Source organism: Aphis gossypii, chromosome 2, assembly GCF_020184175.1.
Source record: "Aphis gossypii isolate Hap1 chromosome 2, ASM2018417v2, whole genome shotgun sequence".
Classification (NCBI taxonomy): Eukaryota; Metazoa; Arthropoda; class Insecta; order Hemiptera; family Aphididae; genus Aphis; species Aphis gossypii.
Genome location: NC_065531.1, coordinates 29,205,963 through 29,228,537, shown reverse-complemented (window position 1 = coordinate 29,228,537; position 22,575 = coordinate 29,205,963). Strand labels below are relative to the sequence as shown.

The window sequence follows — 22,575 nt, the reverse complement described above, 5'->3', positions numbered from 1 at the left end:
CAGTGTAGGCTAAAGCATTGGTTATTCCTGTTTTAAACACTGGAGTACGAGAATAGCTGCCTAAACATTGTGTTTTAAAATAATAATTTTACACTGTATCAGATTTTCCACACATAGAAATACCGCATACCTATCACCAAACATATTTCAAAACACTCCTTAATTTTGAAAAAAAATCCTTTTTTATAATTTTTGTTTTTCTGTCGATCGACTACGAATACAACGCTTGTATAATAATACATTTTCAGTTAACCAGTCATCTACAGCAATTAATGTTCTAGAACGATACGTTTTATTATTGTTTTTATTGATTGTATAATAATTATTTTACCACGAGTATTTTTACTGAACTTAATAGTAATGTACTAGGTTTTATTTCGTAATAAACTACTGTTAAAACCATTTATATGTATACCAATGGTATAATTATAATAGCCTGAATTTAAGGTAATATTATAAGTTTATATTAACGGACTATTTATAAGTATTTTTTATAGTTAATTGTATAGGTAACTATTGTATAACTTTTATTAATTTTATTTAAAATTATAGATATTTATCTATTCGCTTCGTACATTACACAACATACGTGTGATAATAATTACAGGTTTGGCTGTAACTTAGAATCTGCGAATCGCCAATTATAGATGTTCATTACTTTCGAAAATTATTACGATAGTAAAATTTTGTTTAAATGCAAGTCATTTCTGAACAGTTAGTATAGGTACGTACCATAGAGTATGATGAAGAATATAAATAATTATTTACATATGATTGAAAACATCATATTATAATAATACCTACGTTGAATACATTTAATGAAGTGTAAATTTAAGTTGCACTGCACACTAAATAGTGATATACAAGTGTTGGTAAATATATAATTGTGTTGTTGCATACGTACATGCATTTAGTTAAACACCTCAGAAAACACGTATCTACTTATCTATTACAGATTTTCGTAACGATATTATTGTCGCAGTTGGGATTTATAAGTAATATAGTGTAAACATGGAGGATAAACTGCAACATAATATTATGACAAGGTGAATGTGTACAAGCTACAAGTCCTACAAGCTACAATGAATCCTGCAGAAATAATATTTATCGACCCATAATATATCATGCTAAGTATATGCATAGTATATGTAATAATTATTTTGTTGTATAAGAAAAAGACGATCGGTAGTCGCATAATATTACATTGTTAAAATAATATTAATAAAAGAGATGGAAGTTTCGTTGGAAGTCTGGAATCGCGGTGCACTAGTTGACTATGTTGACCTAAATCACCTAACGACCAATTAAATGTTTACTGCAAAGTTCAGTTATTGGAGGTGGTCTCTGTAACAGATAAAGTGTAACAGACTCGTGGCCCATATTTGGCAAATGCTAATCCCGCCTGTATAGAATTATATTATATACCTATATAAAGTTGACACCGACCGTGTGTACGATGAATATCGTTTTAGGTGAACGGGTATGCAAATATTTTCGGAACACAACATATTTTACATTATATACTTCACAACAATTCCAATAATTAATGCGCCTATATATTTTAATACTAGTTGCGTATTATTATTAAACATTTTTCCATACAAATATTGAAATACGAGAAAGAGAGAAGATGATAAAATTAATTCACAAGTGCCACACGATTATGAGCCATACGTATAAATAACGAACGGTTAATCTTCGATACACAACTTTAATACTTTATGTAACAAAACAATGACGTTAGTTTGTACGTCAACACTGATTTAAAGAATCAAAAATAATCCTTCTACTGTGTCAAGTGTCGTGACGTAAAATGATTAATGAGTCGATCATCATTTTCAGAAAAAAACAAATGTGCACTTTGGTGCGTAGTTATCGTCAATCGATATTACATTGGATCAAGAGAAAGGAATTACAGAGAAATGTGTGAATCCGGTGTTGGAATAATCGAAGGTCGAGAGGGTTACATAGACGTAGATACCTGCTTCAAAGTGGTAAATCATTAAACCTATGATCTAACGCCTAAGTCTTTCGAAAATCAGTTTACTTGATACCATACCTACATATTGATCACCACTCGTACGTCACAAATATGAAGATAAAACTAAGTATATTATTTGCAACTACATTCGACATCAAATCACTGGTTAAATACTAAACGTAATTGTAAATGATAAAGATATATTCATTAAGTATTTTCACCGCACATGCGATATTATCATTCTCTGCACTGCTACAATGTTACACAGTATAGCCTGATAACAATTTATAACTATACTCATAAATAACGACATCCGGTACGTTCAAAAAATGATTGTCACCCCATATTATACGATGTTAACAATTTCATTAAAGAGGTACAAAATTAATTAATGACGAATAAAATGCAGCGTTAGAACTGGAAAACTCAAATTCAATTCCGCAAGAGGTCATGCCCCTATTTATGACAAATAATTTAAGCGACTAATTTAGATCTCTTGCTCTATAGATATATATCACATCATAAAATATTCACCCACGTTATTATTTATGCAATTACTTAAATCATCTATTAGGATCGACTACCGTATACAAGGTATATAAAATAAAATATATACAATAAGGGGCAATATTAATAATTGCGTCGACCAATAATCATAAATTACCGATCCATAAGACAATTTAATATTTCGGACTATGTAGGTATTGTTTGATAAAATGTTTATTTAATGATTATAATTAACGTTTAAACAGGAGCAACGATAAATTAATTAGTAGGTGGGTAGTACGAATATACCTATCACGTGATCAAAACTAATCAAGTATATTAGAATATTTCACTTAAGTATACATAATATTGATATCACATTATATAAGACTACTTAATATAATATAATAACGATTATTCAAAGTATTTTAAAAACGTACATAGAATGATACAATGACGTATACTACGATGTTTTTGTTTTCATAGATTGAAGCGATAAAAATAATAATGCGTCAAGTTACTTAATGCAATTATAATATTTGAGATTCTGCAAATCTAAACGCAACTAAAAACACATATTTGTCTCAGTATAGGTACTCGTATTATTTCGTTAAACAAATTGTACACTGTTAATCACTTATAACTATAAGTAGTATCAATGTATTTTGGTTTTTAAGGAGATAATGTAACACAATAAGAGTTGGAGTAGGTCTTCAATTAACAGTGTTATCTTAATTGTTTTATAGCTTTATTCGATTAACTCGATTGTAATTTAAAATAAATTCTTATCTTTCGAGTGTTTTAATCACAAATCCAAGCAAATAGAAATGTTTTAATTTTTTTTCTAATATGTCGACTGCAATATAAGAAAATAATATTTTGCGGTTATGCACCTATGATGTACTAAGTTTTTATGAATGCATACTTAAATGTTATTGAACGAATAGAACTTTTTGAACTTGAAAATATGTAAGGCAGTAATAACATATTATCCAATTTAATGACGGTTTAATAACAGTTAAATAAATTATTTTTTATAAGTAGAAGGCCAAATCAATGGAAATAGCTAAATATCAATTTAGGAAAAACCACATAAAATGTAATCTAATAAATACTAAATTTAGATGAATTTAATATCTAATTGATAATTTTTTTTTCTACGCAGAAATTCAGGGATACGGTAGTAAAATATATTATATTAAAATATACAAACATAATAAAAAATATGTGGTTAGCCGCGTTCTTAATATGACAGCATATACCTATATCAGAATAAAAAACAAAACAATCAATAATAGTTCAAACCAATATGAGTTTACAAAATATACTAAATAGTTTAATATTTATTGTATGGTAAGTAGCAATATTAAAATATTAAAAATTACTTTTTAATTAAATATAAAAAAAATTAAATTTCAAAATAAAAGCATATTCGCACAGCAATGAAAAATAATATTAGAAGAAATAATTATAGACATTATTTTAATCCAACTAGTAAGTATTTTAACAATTCTTTTCAACTGTTGACATTGGCTTTGAGTAAAAAAATTTGATCTCAAGGTTTTTAAGTTTTGTAATTATTTTAATGAGTACAATAAATTGTTTTTTTTTTATATATAATTATTAAAACAATTATTTATTATTCAGAAATATTAATCATTTGTATATTTTTAAAGTCATCGTTAATTTTTTTTAGAAAAATATATATGATACGAATTGATGAAAAACTAAAACGCACAAATACAAAAGTTCAATTACATATTATGTCAAAAAAAAAAAAAAAAAAACAATAAATCATTGCATACGTAGTACACTGCTATTTCAATATTATTGTTCTGAGAAACGAAACACAACCAGTTGTATATAACTTAAAATATTTTTATTGGAAATTAACATTTTTATTGTGACATTGTATATTTTTTGAAACATTTTAGAACTGTAACTATCACTATAGGTTAAGTAAACTTTAAATAAAAGATTATTGTTCTGAAGTCACGAAAAGCTTTAAACGAAAATTAAAACATAATATTTTTTTCTGGGTTAAATTTATCTCCGATGCTGATATTAACGTTCTAGGGAGGCAATAATAATGATGCATTCTTACCATCAGAATAGATATTATTTTACAGACGATCTCAATAAAAAAAAACAAGCATGTTTATTACGAAACCCGCGTACAGGAAGCATTTTTTTGGAAATATAAACATTTATTGGTCATGCGAAATCCAACGGTTTATTCTTTTTTCTCTATAATATGAAAAACGTAACGATTTATTTTATTTTATTTATATTTTTTTTTACTTCTTTTATGCACTACCGCTATTTCATAATAATACATGCAAATACTATAAATAATAGTCAATGCCTTATGTTCGCCATCGTTATTGCACTCAAAAACCACTGTAACTTCTTGTATGTATATTGTATACTATATATATATATTACATGTAGGTACAGTTTATTTTCTTATTTTTCTAGGCTTAAAAAAATGTTTTGGGAACCAATTGCTCTACTCGTCACACATTCCTGAAGAGCTACGGTCGGTGTTCGCTCGCGCACGCTCGTTTTTATTTTACGATGCAACACAAAACGAATAACCTAGCGTAGTAAAGTCATGCTAGTACTACAACTACAAAATATATATTTTTTAGCAGTAGGAGTACCAGCAGCAGTGTAAGTAGTATTAGTAGTGGTAGTGGAAGTTGTCCTTTATTAGAAATCGAAAACTGGGAAGAGAGTACCGTGCAGTGTCCGGAACAATGAGGGCCTCGGGAGTGATAACAAAAGCAATATTGGCGGCATCATCAACGACTACAGCCCGACATTCTTTCATAATATTATTATATTATTATTTTTATTATGTTTTTTTTTTGTTATTATTATTTATATTAATCAACGAATGCATTGTTGTCGTCGTCGACTGTCCGTCAGGGCGCGCGCACGTGTTACCGGGTATGAAGCGTCGCGCGATACACTGCCTAGGCAACTATGCAATTATTGTAGTATGTCCCCGACTTTTTATCACTCGAATAACTACTAGTAGCAATAACTACCCATATCATACATACAACTAAAGGTACAAGAAAGTACGAATTACTTTTATGGCGATGGAGGTGTACACTGACTGTAGTATATAACACAGTCCATCAACAACGGATACACGTACGTATTATAGTGTTGTTATTATTATTATTTGTATCGTAAACATTCCTACGGGAGAAACAAGCCGACCAACTGACCTTCGACAACTAGAATAATACATACAATAAAAAAACTACGCTACCACCAATCTTCACCGTTCCTCGATTATCAATACAAATACTACCACTCTGAAAACAATTGATTATCATTAAGGAGAAGAGATCAATACAGTAATTATTATTTTATCCCTGGTAATCGTGCAATGAGGGCAAACAGGGAAATTTTATACACAGTAAATAATAATGTAACATTAATAGACCGAAATATAGGTGCACAACAGTAGACACCATTTATGGCTCGGATGGGTGAGTAGTGCTGGTATAGGTATATGTACTTCTATTCTAAAGTACCTACTATACCTAAATGTACTGTTGAGAACGACTTAAACTAAGAGAATGTCGATTACGGTCGAAATCAAAATCAAGGATATATAAGTCGTATTATTATGCATAAAGTACCTAACCTAACCTAACCTATATATAGTATCTGTAATGTGTTTATATAACATAAAACAATTATTTTTTTTTTAGCATTTGTTATAACGACATTTAATATATTATGTATTATTAATAAAACCAATTATACTTAGCCATTTATAAAAAATATAATTGAGTAGGAATTACCTTAAATTAATTTTCATCCTCTATATACTTACACTCTATAATCTATATTATACTCTAAAACTCCATTTATATTATAATAGGTGTGTGTAAAACATACAAAAATTGTGCTCAAATGTAATTGTTATAGTATTTTACTTATGCTAGAAGATAAATCAGTTTACAAAAATGAATAAAAAATGAATAAAATTATGAGGACGTTATACCCGCATGTGTTACGTAATAATTATTTTTGATTTACAAATGCATATATTAATATAATGAAAAATTATTCCATGAATTTAACTTACTAAGGTAATTGCTTACAACAATATTAATCCAATGAAAAAAACTAACTGAAAAAGTAAGCACAACAGAATATCTGTAGTTTGATTTAAATTTCAAAATATTGAAATTAACAGTGACTAGTATTTTTCATCAGTGAAAAAATATCATAAACTACAATATAAAACATACTACTCTATTTTATTTAAAAATGTTTATTCGTTTAAATTATATTAGGTAATAATATAAATGTTTATTGAAAATAATAGATGTATTAAAATTGTCTAATACAGTATTTATTTAAAATTATATAAAAATAGTAAAAACAATTTATCGTGATAGATATAAAAATGAACACAAAGAAACGAAGAACTCAAAATTAATTGTCATTATTAAAATTGTCCAGACAATGTCTTTTTACAAACAAATGTTGTCGAGCCGTCGAGGTCATTTTTTTTTGTTTTACCGCCAGAGAAACACTTTTAAAACGCAACAGGCGTTGACCACGGCGAGTGTTGCACTTATTAATAATTACTTTAGAACCCTTTAGAATTAAACATATCAAGTGTGCAAACAGTGCCAATCTTAAGTCGTTAACGTGTCTGCGTATATTTCTCTTTGGAATAAAATAATACACGTAATTATATTATAAAAATTGAAATGTTAACAACTACGAAAATAGAGAGCTTAATCGTATAAAATAAATAAGAAAACATAAATAATAATAATAATATCTAATTTTAACTAAAATAAATTTTTATAATATATTTATTACTCATGGTATAATATTATAATATTTAAAAAGAAAACTATAATGTGCACGACAATTTTTATTTTTAATGACCAGACTTCTGTGTATCGCTGTATTAATAAAAATATCTTTAAATTAAGTTTTATACAACTTTATAGTGTATTTAGAATATTTAGATAAATATAATTTAGTTCCCTTTTATACTTTAAAAATGATTAAAGTTATACCATCAAAATGAGATGACTGCAGCTAGCTTTTTTTTTATCAGTATACAATAATATACATTATACATACTTATTTTATATATCTATATACCTATATTAAATATTAAATCCTTTTACAGAGAAAAATATTCTATAATTGTTGTATAAAAGGATTATATTTTTTACGTCTTTAAATATTTTTATAATTACCCAACCAATAAAAACAACAAAACCTCTAACGTACGTTAATATAATCTTGATAACTGTTTGGAAGATGTAATCAACTTTTAAAACGATTTTATCACAATTTATAATTGTCATAAAATTTATAATTATAATTTTATTTCTACAGTAAATTTTTATTCCACTTTATTCACTCATAATTTTTAAAAATAAATATTTTCTTTCTATAATTATTATTTAAATCAAGTGTCAAGATATGTCACCTATTGTTAAATTTTTTTTTTTAAGTAACAACTTCAATTATATACTATAGTTTTAATAATTTAATAATCGCAAGTCACAACTCCATACAAATTATATTATTGTAAATAATATACATTTTTATACAGTGATTTATTTCATAATGAACCAATACAGACATTATAATGTTTACTGCTTACAGTAGAGTATCTCATTATAACCCAATGGATTTAGACGAATTTCTGACATGATTGATACAGACTACAGCATAACGGAAATGGTTAAATCTAAATAAGTACAACCTTTATACACGCCAGTTTACGGCATTATAAATGAAACACTATTTGGTGATATTGTAATTCAATAAAATACCTACGATCGAGCACCAAAAAGACTCATAAAATCAATGAAGATATGTAGTTTACGAACTGTTACTAATATATTTTATTTGATTTGGTTTTATGACACGCATAATATATAATGCTAGTATACAAAATACAACAAAAATATGCACTAAAAATTGTAATTAAATATTTATATTTATCATTTAAAAAAGAGTACGATTTTCAAACACCAGTAAAACAAAAATGATAACAAGACTCAAAAATATTATTTATCATAGGTTATTTTGTAACAAAAATAAAGGGAAAATATATTTTTATCGATAGTTAATGTGATATAATTTAAGACCAAAAGTTGTCAGAGGAGTGAGTATCAAAACATAACATATATAATTATTTTATTTATGTAATATAATAACTAGGTTATTAGATATTGTTTTTGTCTTTATAGAAACTAAAACATTAACAAACTTTTACCGCATCTTCACTTACTAGAAGTAAAATGAAAATACTACAGTGAAATAATAAATTTATAATATTATGTAAGTGAAAAAAATATGTATACTCGGTGTCCGACAGAAGGCAAGGTAATCCGTAATTACACGGTTATTTGTAAACTCGTGCTTCAGTACACGTTACCGGAGTATCGGCGACATTGCCGCGGAGATGTCAGATGATCGGAACAAATTAGTCGATTGCAAGAAATGCCGAGGCGGCAGGACGGAAAAGAAGCAACTAGACTACAAGATTAGACACGGTAAACGATTATTATAGTTATTAATACTATTATTATTATTTTGCACGGTCACACGGGGGTGGGTGGAGCTTCAATCTAACAACATCACGGCGACGTTCACGCGGAAATATTTAATACATTATATTATATTACATATACATTATACATAATATAAAATAATCGCATACATATAATACTATAATGTCGTTTTGAACAATATAGCAAATTTCCACAATAGAATGCATTAGAAGATATATTTTCGAACGGTTGATGAGCGTATTTTCGGCTAAGAACTAAGTGAGAGAGAGATGGTTAGTGGGTCTGTAACTGTAACAAATCTACGTGTATGCATCCGTCTGTATATATATATATATATATATATATATATGTACATATATTTTCTCCACGATAAGGTGACGAGAATGAATAACACTTTTAAAATGGTGTAGATGTGCAATATACGTTGAAAAGAATCATATAAACTAAAATGAAAATAAAAACTGACGATTTGAACTTACATCTTTATCTTTATAGCAACAAAATTAATTACTAATTAATACTTCTAAATATTGTTTATACGTTTACACAAATAAATAAAAAATTATATGAATTATAATTTATAAGTGAAAAATACGTAAGTATATGTAATTAAATACAAAATTATTGTGCATTCAATAATTTAAAATTTAAATCCTATGTTTAATACAAAAAAATGTTTTTTCTTTTTTTTATCGACATTGACAACACCGATCGTTTTAATATGATTAATTGTTATCTGTTAGTAATGACACGACTTTTTTTTATATAAACCAGCAAAGACGAGGTTGGTTTGTACAATTAAGTATTAAATAAATACTATAGGATAAATAATAAAAAAAAATTGATATTAATTAAAATAAGTATACGTGTAACTGTGTAAGCCTATACAATTTAGGTTTTTATATTTGGCTCAGAATTGAAACATGACGTATTAACGAATACGCCTCGGGCTTTCGATACGAGTTTACAATTCATCTAACCTATAGTCAAACAAGTTCTAATAGCTATACAAACACAGAACGTGGGAGTCATAATTTATACAGCATAGTCAAATGACGTAGATATCCAGTATCCAGTTAAGGCAAAATTGTATACCCGAAATTGTTTAAAAATACTAATAATTATTATAATATATTAAAGTACTCGTACATACCTTTGGCTATGCCAGTGAGGACGTTACCCAGATAGACGACCTTGTAACATGGATCGTACTCGGTTATGGTCACAGATCGCCTTCGCCACAGCTTTCCCAGACCCAGGGCACTTAAACTGATGCTTTTTTTGAAAGGCTTTCCTTTTCCGTTTGAAATGAGCTCTGGGTGCTGACTTTCGTGCTTCATTATGACACAAGCATTAGATCTATAAAGCTGTAAAACAAAAATCAAACACACGTCGAAATTAGTTGTTTTTCTTATAGTAAAAATGTTATTAAGGTCATTAGAGAATCAAACTACAATCCAGTCGTTAACTACTACTACCAATATAGCAATTAAGTGTAAAATATGTATAAAAACAATTTTAAGAGATATAATGTAATTATCTCAAATGTTTTAGTTATTTATGAACAAATTATTCAAAAGGTGGTGACCTGTATACAATAAAAAAATATAACATCATATCTTACATCAATATTTACTCGAACAAAAATCATTGAATATTTATAAACTTCAACGATTACGACATGTTTCTTGTACATTTGGTACTCTAAACCTATTTTTTTCACTATTATACAATGCTCATAAGTCATAACTATGATTTTTATCTAATTTGAGTTTAATATCGGAAGGTAAATTACAGTTTTTGGATGAAACAATTCTTTATTTACATTATTAAAGGATAAAATTTACGAAAAGTGACAATTGCACTGATTACCATAAATGTATTACACGTAAAACATGGGAACGTACAATGTTATATTATCATATAAATAATAGATTAAATTTAAATGTTGTCAATATTTAATATCAAATAGATATAATTATGCTTCAGAAAATTAACATAATTATTATTAAGATACCTAGCTAGGTAATTTAAAAGTTCAAATATTACCTTTTTCATATAATATGTAAAATAAAGTTTTTTTACAAATGTTTCTTTAAGTAAGATTATTGTTTAATATTATGAATTATACATAAAAAGAAAGACATTTTTAATAACGATCGTATTTCTATCGTTTATTAAAATGACTTGCAAATCAAAAATAAATTACAATATATACATAAGGCTGTTTGAAGGTTGTTTAATTATCAATAAAATGTACTACAAATTGAAAACCTGCGGGTAATTATTTAAAATTACACAGAGAGAAGAGGAATCTAACGTTAAACAATAATTGTATGAATAGCACATTCATATCTGTATTTTGATTACATTGGGTTACTTTTAACTTTTTTTACAAACCAAGTAAATACTCACAGAATTTATATTATAAATTATGTATTAATTATATGTTAGCCAGCATACATGAAAAATTGAAGTATCAGAAAAATAATGAATTAAAAAACAATAGATACAACAATGATAATTGATAAAGAAGGAGTAAAACTGACAGTAAGACGATATACATAGTAAAAAAAATATAGCACGTTACACTCATAACAGCGTTTTCAATTTTATTTACTTTACAGACCGTGCAACTCCATTATAGAACATCGTTACTTAAAATTAATTTTTTTTAACTATGCAAAACCAACCATGTATAAATACGGCTAAATTATATTGTGTGTATTGAAAACCATCAAGTGTGTCTGTTTGTAAGAGCATCAAAACATGAAACAAAATGGAATAATTTAAAAATAAAAAACAATAATTCAAAATGTATATTTTGTTATTAAATAGGTAAGTAAGTTGAAAATTAAAACCCCAAAAAATCTCGAAATTTGATTTTTTTTTAATTATTTTCAACCTAACCCAAACACTTTTTATTTTATTGTACTCTTCTGAATACAGAGCAGTGGTGTATCAGGGATTGGAACTTAGGAAGTTTATACTTTACAGACCGTTATATTATATGGTTTAGTCAAAGAAACAAAACCTGCGAATGGTGTCAAGGTTAGTGTTTACAACGACAAAAATAAATTACAAAAAAAAGACGTGTTCATAGGTACATGTAGCTTGTAGGCTATAGCAGTACACAAGTCATAGTGAACAGCACACCATAATAGAAACATTTCGGTCACCTTGCGTACTTATCATTATTTTATTCGCAGTCCTCATCGACCCGTCACCCAAAATATTACATAGCATGGGTTTCCCATTGAAAACATTTAAAAATCGTTTTATATTTACCTGTAAATAATATTTTGATCGTTGTTTAAGAGTCTATATGATTAAAATGAATGAAAAAACGAACAGTAGTTTTAAAATGTGTATCAACAATCACGAACTCTGACCTAAAGTGTGTGGGGGCAACCCAATGATACCTCGACCATAGATAGACCACATCGGTCATCCAACAAAATAAAACACGTCGTGTCTACAATAATAATATAATATCGTAATGCACCAGTGCAATATCGATACCGCGGGTTATTTTAAGCCAATTAGCACATATATTAAATCACGTTAATTCAAAACGTATGCATAGATAATAGAAGCAACGTAAGTCGACAAATTACTTACCTGTAGTCGAGAAATACTACAAAAATAATTTTCCTAATATTGTGTAAATAATTAAGTAATGACATGTAAATATTAAATTAACACACTTTAACAACCCTTAAGGCATCTATTAATCAATTATTTTATGTACTTTAATGATAGATTCATAAGCAATGCCTATAATTTCAACACAAATATTTAAGGTAATAAGTTCAACAAAATATTTAAAATGTCAAGTTCCAATGTATAACATACGACTGGGTATACGATTAATTAAAAGGCGTTTAAACTATGCAATTTTTAATTTGTTTGTTTTACTTAGTCAACAAGATTTGTGTGAAAATTTGAAGAAGAATGAAAACCATTACATGACATAACCTTTACAGTTTGTAAACGTTTTGCCATGTTTGTACGAATACCATATGTACCGCATATACGCAACAGTAATCGTGGATTCACGGTTATTACACACACACCGGTATAATATATAATATAGGTACCTTAAGCTGAATACCACGGCTCTACCGGCCATTCGGAAATGTTTTGAAAGCGTTAATTTTTAATTGACGTACAAACCGTGACACGCGGAACACGTCTTACTTCAACCCGCGCGTATAATAAACCCTTTTACTTTATAATTTTCGGCCGCGGTTCATACAATGATAATAATCGTAAAACATACAAATAAATATGTCAGACTCACTGACGACGACCCGATTAACTATACCAAAAAATACACGTGCAATATCGTTAAAAATAAGCGCAAACATTTACACACACACAAACAGATAGAAGAAGTTTCGTCCGCTAACAGATTAAATGTTAAAATGATTAAACTTAAGCCGCGGGCTTACACCGGCACCTAATAATGATTTGACGTGTTATGGAGGATTCTATGCTCGATGTCTGCCGTCCCGAATTTCATTTTTTTATTATTATATGTATTTTATATTACTGTATTCCTTCTTCTCACGGCAAGAACCGTAGCCATGACCTCCATTTTTATATATAAAGAAGAAAAAAAACATAGCACCTCAAACATAATACTACAAATACGACATACGTATACATTGTACATATAAGTATGTATAATATATACACATTGCCGTCACAATAAATTTCACACCGAAACCCGTCCATAGACAATATTATCCTAATTACAATAAGGGGCGCCAGGAGGTACAACTATGTATGATAATAATAGTGTTCTCGTTTCGACCACCACTGTCATTTTTTTATAGTTAGCACACCAACTACTGATATTCGAATAGGGTAGTGGGTGTTATGCATCATGAATCGTTTCATTTCTATCATGTCTGAAATATCATTCTGGTTATAGAAAATATAATAAGTGTCACCGAGAACCCCAATCGCTGAGAATACTCAGTCTATATGCTGATATGCGTCTACATATAAAAGAAGGACTTTTAACATTTAAGTGTTTAACAGCAGTTATCCGTTACCGAATTACCGTTGAAAAATCTCACACATCCACTGATTTGAAAATAATTTTAGAGTTATTCCATATGCGATGCCGAGGTATTATGCTAACCTAACCCACTACAATAACGGTATCAGAAACAGAATAAATGATTATAGACGAAACGTATAATATTTCGAGTATTAAGCTAGAATATGTACAGTCATTGCCATCGCAGCACCCAATCTTTATTTAAGCGCTCGTCGTTATACCGATAGTGTTTTATGGAGAAAAATATCAGTCTATTGTCAGAATATAATTTCATTTTCTGTAGGTTTTACGCCAAGAAATATCGATACTCATATAGTCATATTTATCATGTTCGAAAACCCTGTTCGACAGAGAGTACGTACAGCAACGAGTGGGAAGAACGCGTTCAGAAACCTAAACGATTTACTCATTAAGGAAAGACGTGAATAATAATATTATGCAAGGAACCGGTTGTCACTGGAACGACACGGCCCCAACTATTATCGAAACTCTAACCCAAATGCCCGAGTCGGTACAGGTTAGGTTAGGAGTTTATTTACGCCGGTCAGTGACCGTGGTTCGTCTGCAAATATTATGTGTTGTGCGTGGTATATATTGTATATATTATATTATTATGAATAAAATAAATATAATATTTATATAACATCGATTATCTTCTTAACGTTTTTGATAATAATGGTAAATGGTAGTATGGTACTCATTATTGTTGTTTTATTTTATTTAAATTTTCCTCAACGCTGAGGGGTTTTATTTAACGAGTTACTAAAAATTAGAAAAAAAAACATTCTCTTAATAATTTATTTATTATCCTATTAAAGTTCAAATGAATACGATACAAACATAATCATGGGTGTGTTAATAAGGTAATAGAGCAATAATTTTGCAAAAAAAAAAAACAAGAAAAACAAACTAATTACTATGATTAATTGCATAGATTACTGTTTATTGCTTAATATTATAGCATAAGAAAATCATTATAAACCTATTCGTTACGATATCACTTAAATCGATAATACATATTATAATAAAATAAATATACCCATATGAAAATATATTTTTGATATACATCAAAAAAATCACAAAGATTATAATATTATATATGCCTCCGTAAATGGATTCACACACTACTATATTCCTAATAAAACATAGGCATACAACTTATTAATAATAAATTTATAATTTAAAACTAATAAATAAAAACAAGCAATACCATAACCTGATACTCATAATAAATAAACATAATATTTTTTACAGAAATAGAAAAATAATAACCTATTTAGGTACCTACAACAATTAAATATTACATTATTTAAAATAATTAATTATCTACATTATACTTTGATTAATTATATTTGTATTAAAATTATATTTTCAATTATTGCAGAAACCTATGAATGCTTATCTAATGGAAAAAAATGTAGTTTACTCATATTATGTATCAACAATTTAACATTCAACAAAATACATTAAAAATATTATTTGAAAATTGTACATTTTTTTTTATAATACGAATAATATATAATAGTATAATAATACATATCAGAAACAATATAATTGTTAGTATTTATAATATTAAAAATAATTTAAAAACATTGAACTTGCTCCAAGCAATCTCTATCAAACTAAATTAGCAATCATAACTCGTAAACTATAGAATCTTCGGTAGAATTGTGATTACGGTCCTTGAGCTCTTTTAGAATGTGAAAGGCATCCGAATAATATTTCTAGTATTGTACACACTGCATATTATATAGTGTATTAATGTATAACAAATGCAAGTTGTATTATTAGATATTATTGTGAAAGAAGATTTCCCAGTTCTGTTACATTCATAACTTATTATTTTGCATATTGAACAAGGATACATTTTGTTTATTAAAATATAAATTTTTGTAATGAAAATAAAAAAAAACCTTTTAAAATATTTAATAATAGGTACCAATAATTAATAAAAATATGTATAATATAATACCTAATATAATGTAAGAATTAAACTAAAAAATATAATTTGCTGTTAATATGTTTTTAATCCCCCACCCCCTAGATCATAAAAATCTGTAAGATATAATATGATATTTTTAATTTAAAATTAATATTTATAAATACACGAAGATAATATTATTTAACAGATTATACTAAGAAATCGTTAAAATTGCATTTGAAATTTATTTATAATAAGTAAATTAATAACTAATAAGCATAGTATGTGAAGGTAATAATAATAAGTAATAGATGAATGATAAGTTAAAATAAATCACTCTACAGTGAAAACAATTTTCTCTTGAATTTTTTTTAGTAAATACATTTTGTATTTAAATATATCTAAAGCATAATGTATACATTTGATCCTCTGGTCAATGCACCCCGAGGCGAATCGTAGAAGATGGATATCGTGACCATACGAAAAACGATATAGTTGTCAAATTGGAGCATAGCCAAAGATAAGTGTAGACACGTTCCATTAAAATATTTTTGTCATCGGTTATTGTAACTATTTTATTATATTTTGGCCTTATTGTTGTGATTTCGATATTTTTCTCTTTTGCAATATATTTTGTTATTTTGAATACTGTACAATGTTGACGGAAGTTTTCCAAATTATGGTAAAAGACTAAAACATTTGTTTTTTTTTTTATTAATTTTCAACACTAGTCCTTGAATGCATTATTTTGTATTCGATTAAGTCAACATGATAAAATCTAAAAGAAAAACTTTCTCCACATAGTAATTCTTACATATTTATTATACGTCCAATGAAACCGCATTATTAACTTAACTTAAGAGTTGGTTATGAAAGTAATGAAGACACACGTCGCAGTAATACGTAACACTGTTTTTTTTCTATTACCTACTATTTGGCCATTATACAAAAAAATATAAAGATCAAAGTTAATACGTGTAATGAAAGATTTAATTTTTTTTTTAAAATATGGAAAAATTATTAAAATATTTTAGCCATTAGTTTTTATAATTTAAATGTAGGTATATTTACAAAATTAAGTATAATTGAAATAACAGCTGATATGCTGTTCAACACGACAAGAAAAACTTATTAATGTATAATAATAATAATAATTTGTTGAAAAAAAAGCGTGCAACTTAAAATGTTCAAATACACATTTAATACTGTATAGTAGGCATCCCTTGACTAAATTTTGTAACTAAATATCTACAATGTATATATTATACATGTAAAGTAAAATAAGAAATAACTAAGTAATAAACGTGATTGATGGAATAATATAACCATTAATTAATGCAAACAGTAATTTAATTTTTTATCATTATTTATATTGCCGACTAGTATAAAATGATTAAAATCAGCGATATTAACATTTGTATTTTATATACGTCACCTCTTTGTAGTCATTTTCTTCGATCAAATGTGACGTTATACTCGAGTATCTATTATAAGATATACTCATACATCGGAGTTTTTACCGACATAAAAAAATGCTATCAAAATTAGAGATATAGGTACGAAAGAAATTCTGTAATCGTAAATTTTGAATCTGGATACATGAGTACACAACGTATAAAGTATAATATGTTAACTATTGTTGAAAAAAGATTATAAATTTATAAACAAACATAATCATATTTCAAAACCTTTAAATGCAAGTGCTTTATTTTTGTTAAGCTTAATTACAAATCGACTTCATTTTTATTTTCTAACTAACCATGCAGTAAAATTAGATGGAAAACAAAAATCAATTCTAAGAATAAATTTTACAAGTGACTTGAGTTTTGAACCACTAAAAAATTAAATTGATATCAGATTTTTAGTTACTTGATCAGTTTCTGATTGTATTTCTCTTGATATTATAGTATACTCACGACACAATTATATCATCAGAACAAGGTCACATATATCGTTTTTGTGTTAATTATTATTGTACCTATTTAATTAAGGTACCGAACCCCCCAGGTACATGATTGGTACAACAGGGATATAGTATGCCAAGTATATTTTTTGGACACTCATGATATACGTGCACACGTGTATCTATCTGTTCACGTGTTTTAATTTAAGTGTAGCAAGTATTGGGATACATATTGTAATCTAAATATATCATCTGCAATTACTAATATAAATATTACTAATAAGTGACATTTGATCAAAAATTGCAATCACATTTACTTACAGCATTACTTTAATATTATAAGTGGATTAGTGGAGTAATAACAATATCCTGTTTAATAAATTGATAGTTACTAGTTACTAATATAATATAGTTAGGTATTACTTTATTAGTTATATTTCAGAGCTTAGAAAATTATTTCCATAGCCAATGATAATAATTAAACACATAAAATTAACTTTTTTTTTTGCATTTTTTTAAGCTGTTTAAATATTGTATTTTTAATTTTTAAAACATTTTTAAATATTATATTCATCCGTTTTATAATATTTTACAATAAAGCATAGAAATGCATATTTTTCGACCATCATACCATTACATCGTCGTAAACGATGAAAAAATTAATAACAAAAATTAGTACACTATGTATAAGAAGACATAACAGTTGTGCCCTAAATATTTATCAAATTTTGTTCAGGTAATTATTTTTGTCCCAAAATTTTGGACGTATTTTAACCACTAATTAAATTATCTTATATCATTTTCATGAACAGATATAATAAAATAAACCAGTATAATATCTGATTGAGCTTTTAATAACGATAAAAACATTCATAATGTACCCATATATTATGTATTATAATAAACTAACTTTTTTGATAATAATAATTAATAATAATATTTTAATTTGTAATAAGCAGGTAAGTACTGCGGTATCTATAGATATGTACCTATCTATTATTGAATTTTAAAGAAATTTCAACTATACCTACACTATACCAACTTTGATTTAAATTATTTAATAAAAATTAACCATAACGATAGTTTTCAAATATTCCGAAACAAATTTCTTACAAAAGATATATATGTATATATGAATATAAATGACGCTTTTTATCATAGTACCTAATCTCTCATATAAGATATCAATAATAAATAAAATAAGATAGACTGTAAGATGACTGTAAGATTAACTGTTTAATATCAATTTCTCTTGTCATTTTTTATTAAAAGTTTTTTGATTTATTGAAAATATTTTAAAGATTTATGACAATAAATCAATGTTTTAAGACGTTTTCTTTGTAATGTAGTTATTATTTTCACAAAACCACGGATCAAAAATTTACTTAGGTACTTGCCTATCTAAAACATTATTATTGTTTTGTTTGCATCTTTGCCTTCTTTAACAAATGTAATCATTGAATGCCATTACATAATAATAATTAACTACTGAATTATTACAGTCGTGCTCACTGGATTGTCTGCGCAAATTCAAACATATAATCTTGCGAGAAAAATACTCGACCCACTGATCATTGGTGCCGTACAAGTTCTATCGAATCCAGCCTTACAGGTCGAGTGTTTTATGTGCACGAAAACACGTTTTAAAGTTTATAAAATCATACAATGTGTCGTAATTATAATCCAGGTATAATATTGTTTAATGTTTTGATTAGATTTAAATTGTATTTTTGGGTAAATAAAAATTAATTAACTTGTAAACAGGATGTTCTTATTCTTACAAATGATATGGTCTTTGAATCTTCCGGGAACGTTGCGGTGTGGAAAGTGAAATTATTATCATTTGGCATCCACAATGTCAGAAACATTTAGAGAAAGAATAACAAATAAAAAATCATACTAAATTATGATTCTTTATATTTTATAAATCCTAGAGATAAGAATTAAAAATTATATGGATTGCTATTAATAGTAATATAATAATAATAATACTATAGATATTAGATAGTAGGGACGTCGTATTTTTTTATTATTTATTTATGTACTTATTACCTACCTACATAATAGTAAACATTTACTGTAATACGAGAGCCATTTTGTGATAATTCTATATATTATACCGACTACAGAATACATAACATACATCGATATATCCTGCATATATTCATGAAAATTGTCATCTTATATTAAAAAGCCATCACTGCTGTGTAGAGTTAACATTTTTATGCGAAGACCCGTTATGATTTCTACCGTTTTAAGGGACCGCCGGGAGACGGACATTTTCTTTATAAGGTATTATTTACTACATATGTATACAAATGTATACTTAATGCATAGACTTTATCGCGATGGACAAGATCAGTAAGATTTCTCAACGAAAAATAGCCACAACCACCACAATTTATTAAATACATATATAATTCAGCCTTGCGGGTGACTTTTAATTTCACTGTATAATTTATTTATTTACTTAAAGAATGTGAAAAAGCAAATAAATAAAACGTAAAAAAAAACATAGTTGTCTAACCAGATTGCGAATATGGATAATGTCACCTTTATTTTGCACTAAAAATATTATATTTTATACGATAGAGAAAAAACTCGTTTCAAATGATATTTTTATTAAATAATTATGTGACCCCTTTCCAAAAAAAAAATCGTCGGTTGTATTTTAATCTATTTTAGTAGGTATATTATACTCGTTTTATTATCAAATATAAGTACACAAGAAAAGTTCTATGTGTCAAGAACCGCTAAAGGTATAATCAAGGGTATCGTTATTAATAAACGCTTCACACGTAGACACAGGATTACATAAATCCATATTAAAACTACTTCAACTTATAGAAATTATAGAATTAATTACAATAATAATAATAATTTTTATTGTTTAATTAAACGTTATTTGTATTAAGAAATCAAAAATTAAGATGATACCTAATTAATATACAATTAATCTCGAAATAAATTAAATCCAAAAAAGAAAAAAAAACAATAGGAATAGGTAATATCAATATTAACGATGTAAACATGTATCCAGAATTTCCGAAAGTGTTGCAGCCCTTCCCTAAATTTCAAAATACTTAAGTGATCTGTGAACATACACCTATTACAAAAGATTTGTAATAATATAATTTTAATTTGTATGGAGGTTACCGCATAAGTCTTAACTGTTATATACCCAAGATATTTGAATACCAAACTTTTAAGGAATCCTATAGTTAAGTCTACATATTAAAACAAATTATCAATAAAATCCTACCTAGGTAATATTTATATTATTATACTTTATAACAGTTTAATTTTAAACGGCCGGTTAATATTTATTCGAATTTTATGTTATACTTACACTTATACAAACACATGCACACGTAATTACATATAATAGTTAAATAACATAGACATGTTTCTATTACAAGTCAAGGTAGGGATTAGTAAAAAGGAGTGAGGAGTCAGTAGTATGTCTTTACACAAGAAAGACAACCCCAAAACCTGAACGGAATGTTACCTATTGTATTCACCTGACCGGGTGTAGGGTGGACTAGCGGTGGTTATGCTCCCCCCCCCCAACACAAACAAACACACCAGACGAACCTGTTTCATAATGAAATATTTTTTTATATAGGTACACACAATTACTTGAGGTGTGGTAGTATCATATTAATATTTTAGTCGTCCCATTCCACATCCGAAACGACATATTATAATAATATTATATACCTAATTAAAACAAACGATCATAACGATATCAGTTGTGTTATACGTGAAAATAATTTACAAACGGATGATTCGGTTCATCCGAATCGCGGTTTTAAATAATCAAGTAAACAGAGATAGACAAAAAAACAAAATAAATTCGAAAACTATAATCGTGTAAGTAAATTGGTCTTTGGGTACTCACCAAAATATCACGTTAGTGAATTATTTCTTTATCGGTCGTCGTATCTTCGATACCTATAAAGGTACAGTACGGTGGTCCGAACGGCACTAGACTCGCAAGATACCAGTATTATCGTGAAATCCGTAGGTATACGATTACATGACGTTTTGTCTTAAGAAAATTGACAAGACCGATAAAAATGATGACAGTATATGGTTTGAAATTCGCACGATGCGCACTGAATGTTAAAAAAAAAATAGTCACAATAACGGCGTACCGGCGATTTTTTTTCGTAAAGAACTTGTTATTCGAATTATTTTTAAGAGCGAACGACAACAAACAACGACGCTTATCCGTTAGCTATTGGTGCACTGACTCTGTGGCGGTTTTGATGAAGTCGCACGGCTGGCACGGCGGCTTTTCACCGGACAACCAATTACCAACTGTGCAACGATAGTGCGACCGCGCAGTGCGTACCAACTGCTTTACGTCTACGACGTGAAGCGGCTGTTACCTAGCACATAAAGGTAAGTTACCCACGTCCTACAGGTACACTACCACCATACAGGTTCTTTATGACTTTATCCATCTGTACACACCATGATGCACATCCCTTTGTTACATTTTTTACGATGTTAACAATATTTAATAATTACAATAGAATATTCTTAATTTAAAATGTCGTATTTTTTATAATATTTTATACCATAAGCATTAAGCATAATTTTAATTTATAATATACTTTGGGTAGGCGA

General features: G+C 27.5%; 1 protein-coding gene across 1 annotated transcript in view; it reads right to left on the bottom strand.

The window, feature by feature from the left end:
• LOC114119888 (uncharacterized) overlaps window positions 1-22,183 on the bottom strand; it is a 32,732-nt gene extending 10,549 nt beyond the window's left edge. The window contains exons 1-2 of the mRNA XM_027981619.2: window positions 21,842-22,183; window positions 10,199-10,412 (exon numbers count right to left, since the gene is read on the bottom strand). Of these exons, the coding sequence (XP_027837420.2) occupies window positions 10,199-10,385 (187 nt within the window). The 5' untranslated portion in view covers window positions 10,386-10,412; window positions 21,842-22,183. The remainder of the gene's footprint in view (window positions 1-10,198; window positions 10,413-21,841) is intronic.
• Window positions 22,184-22,575: the final 392 nt, after the last annotated feature.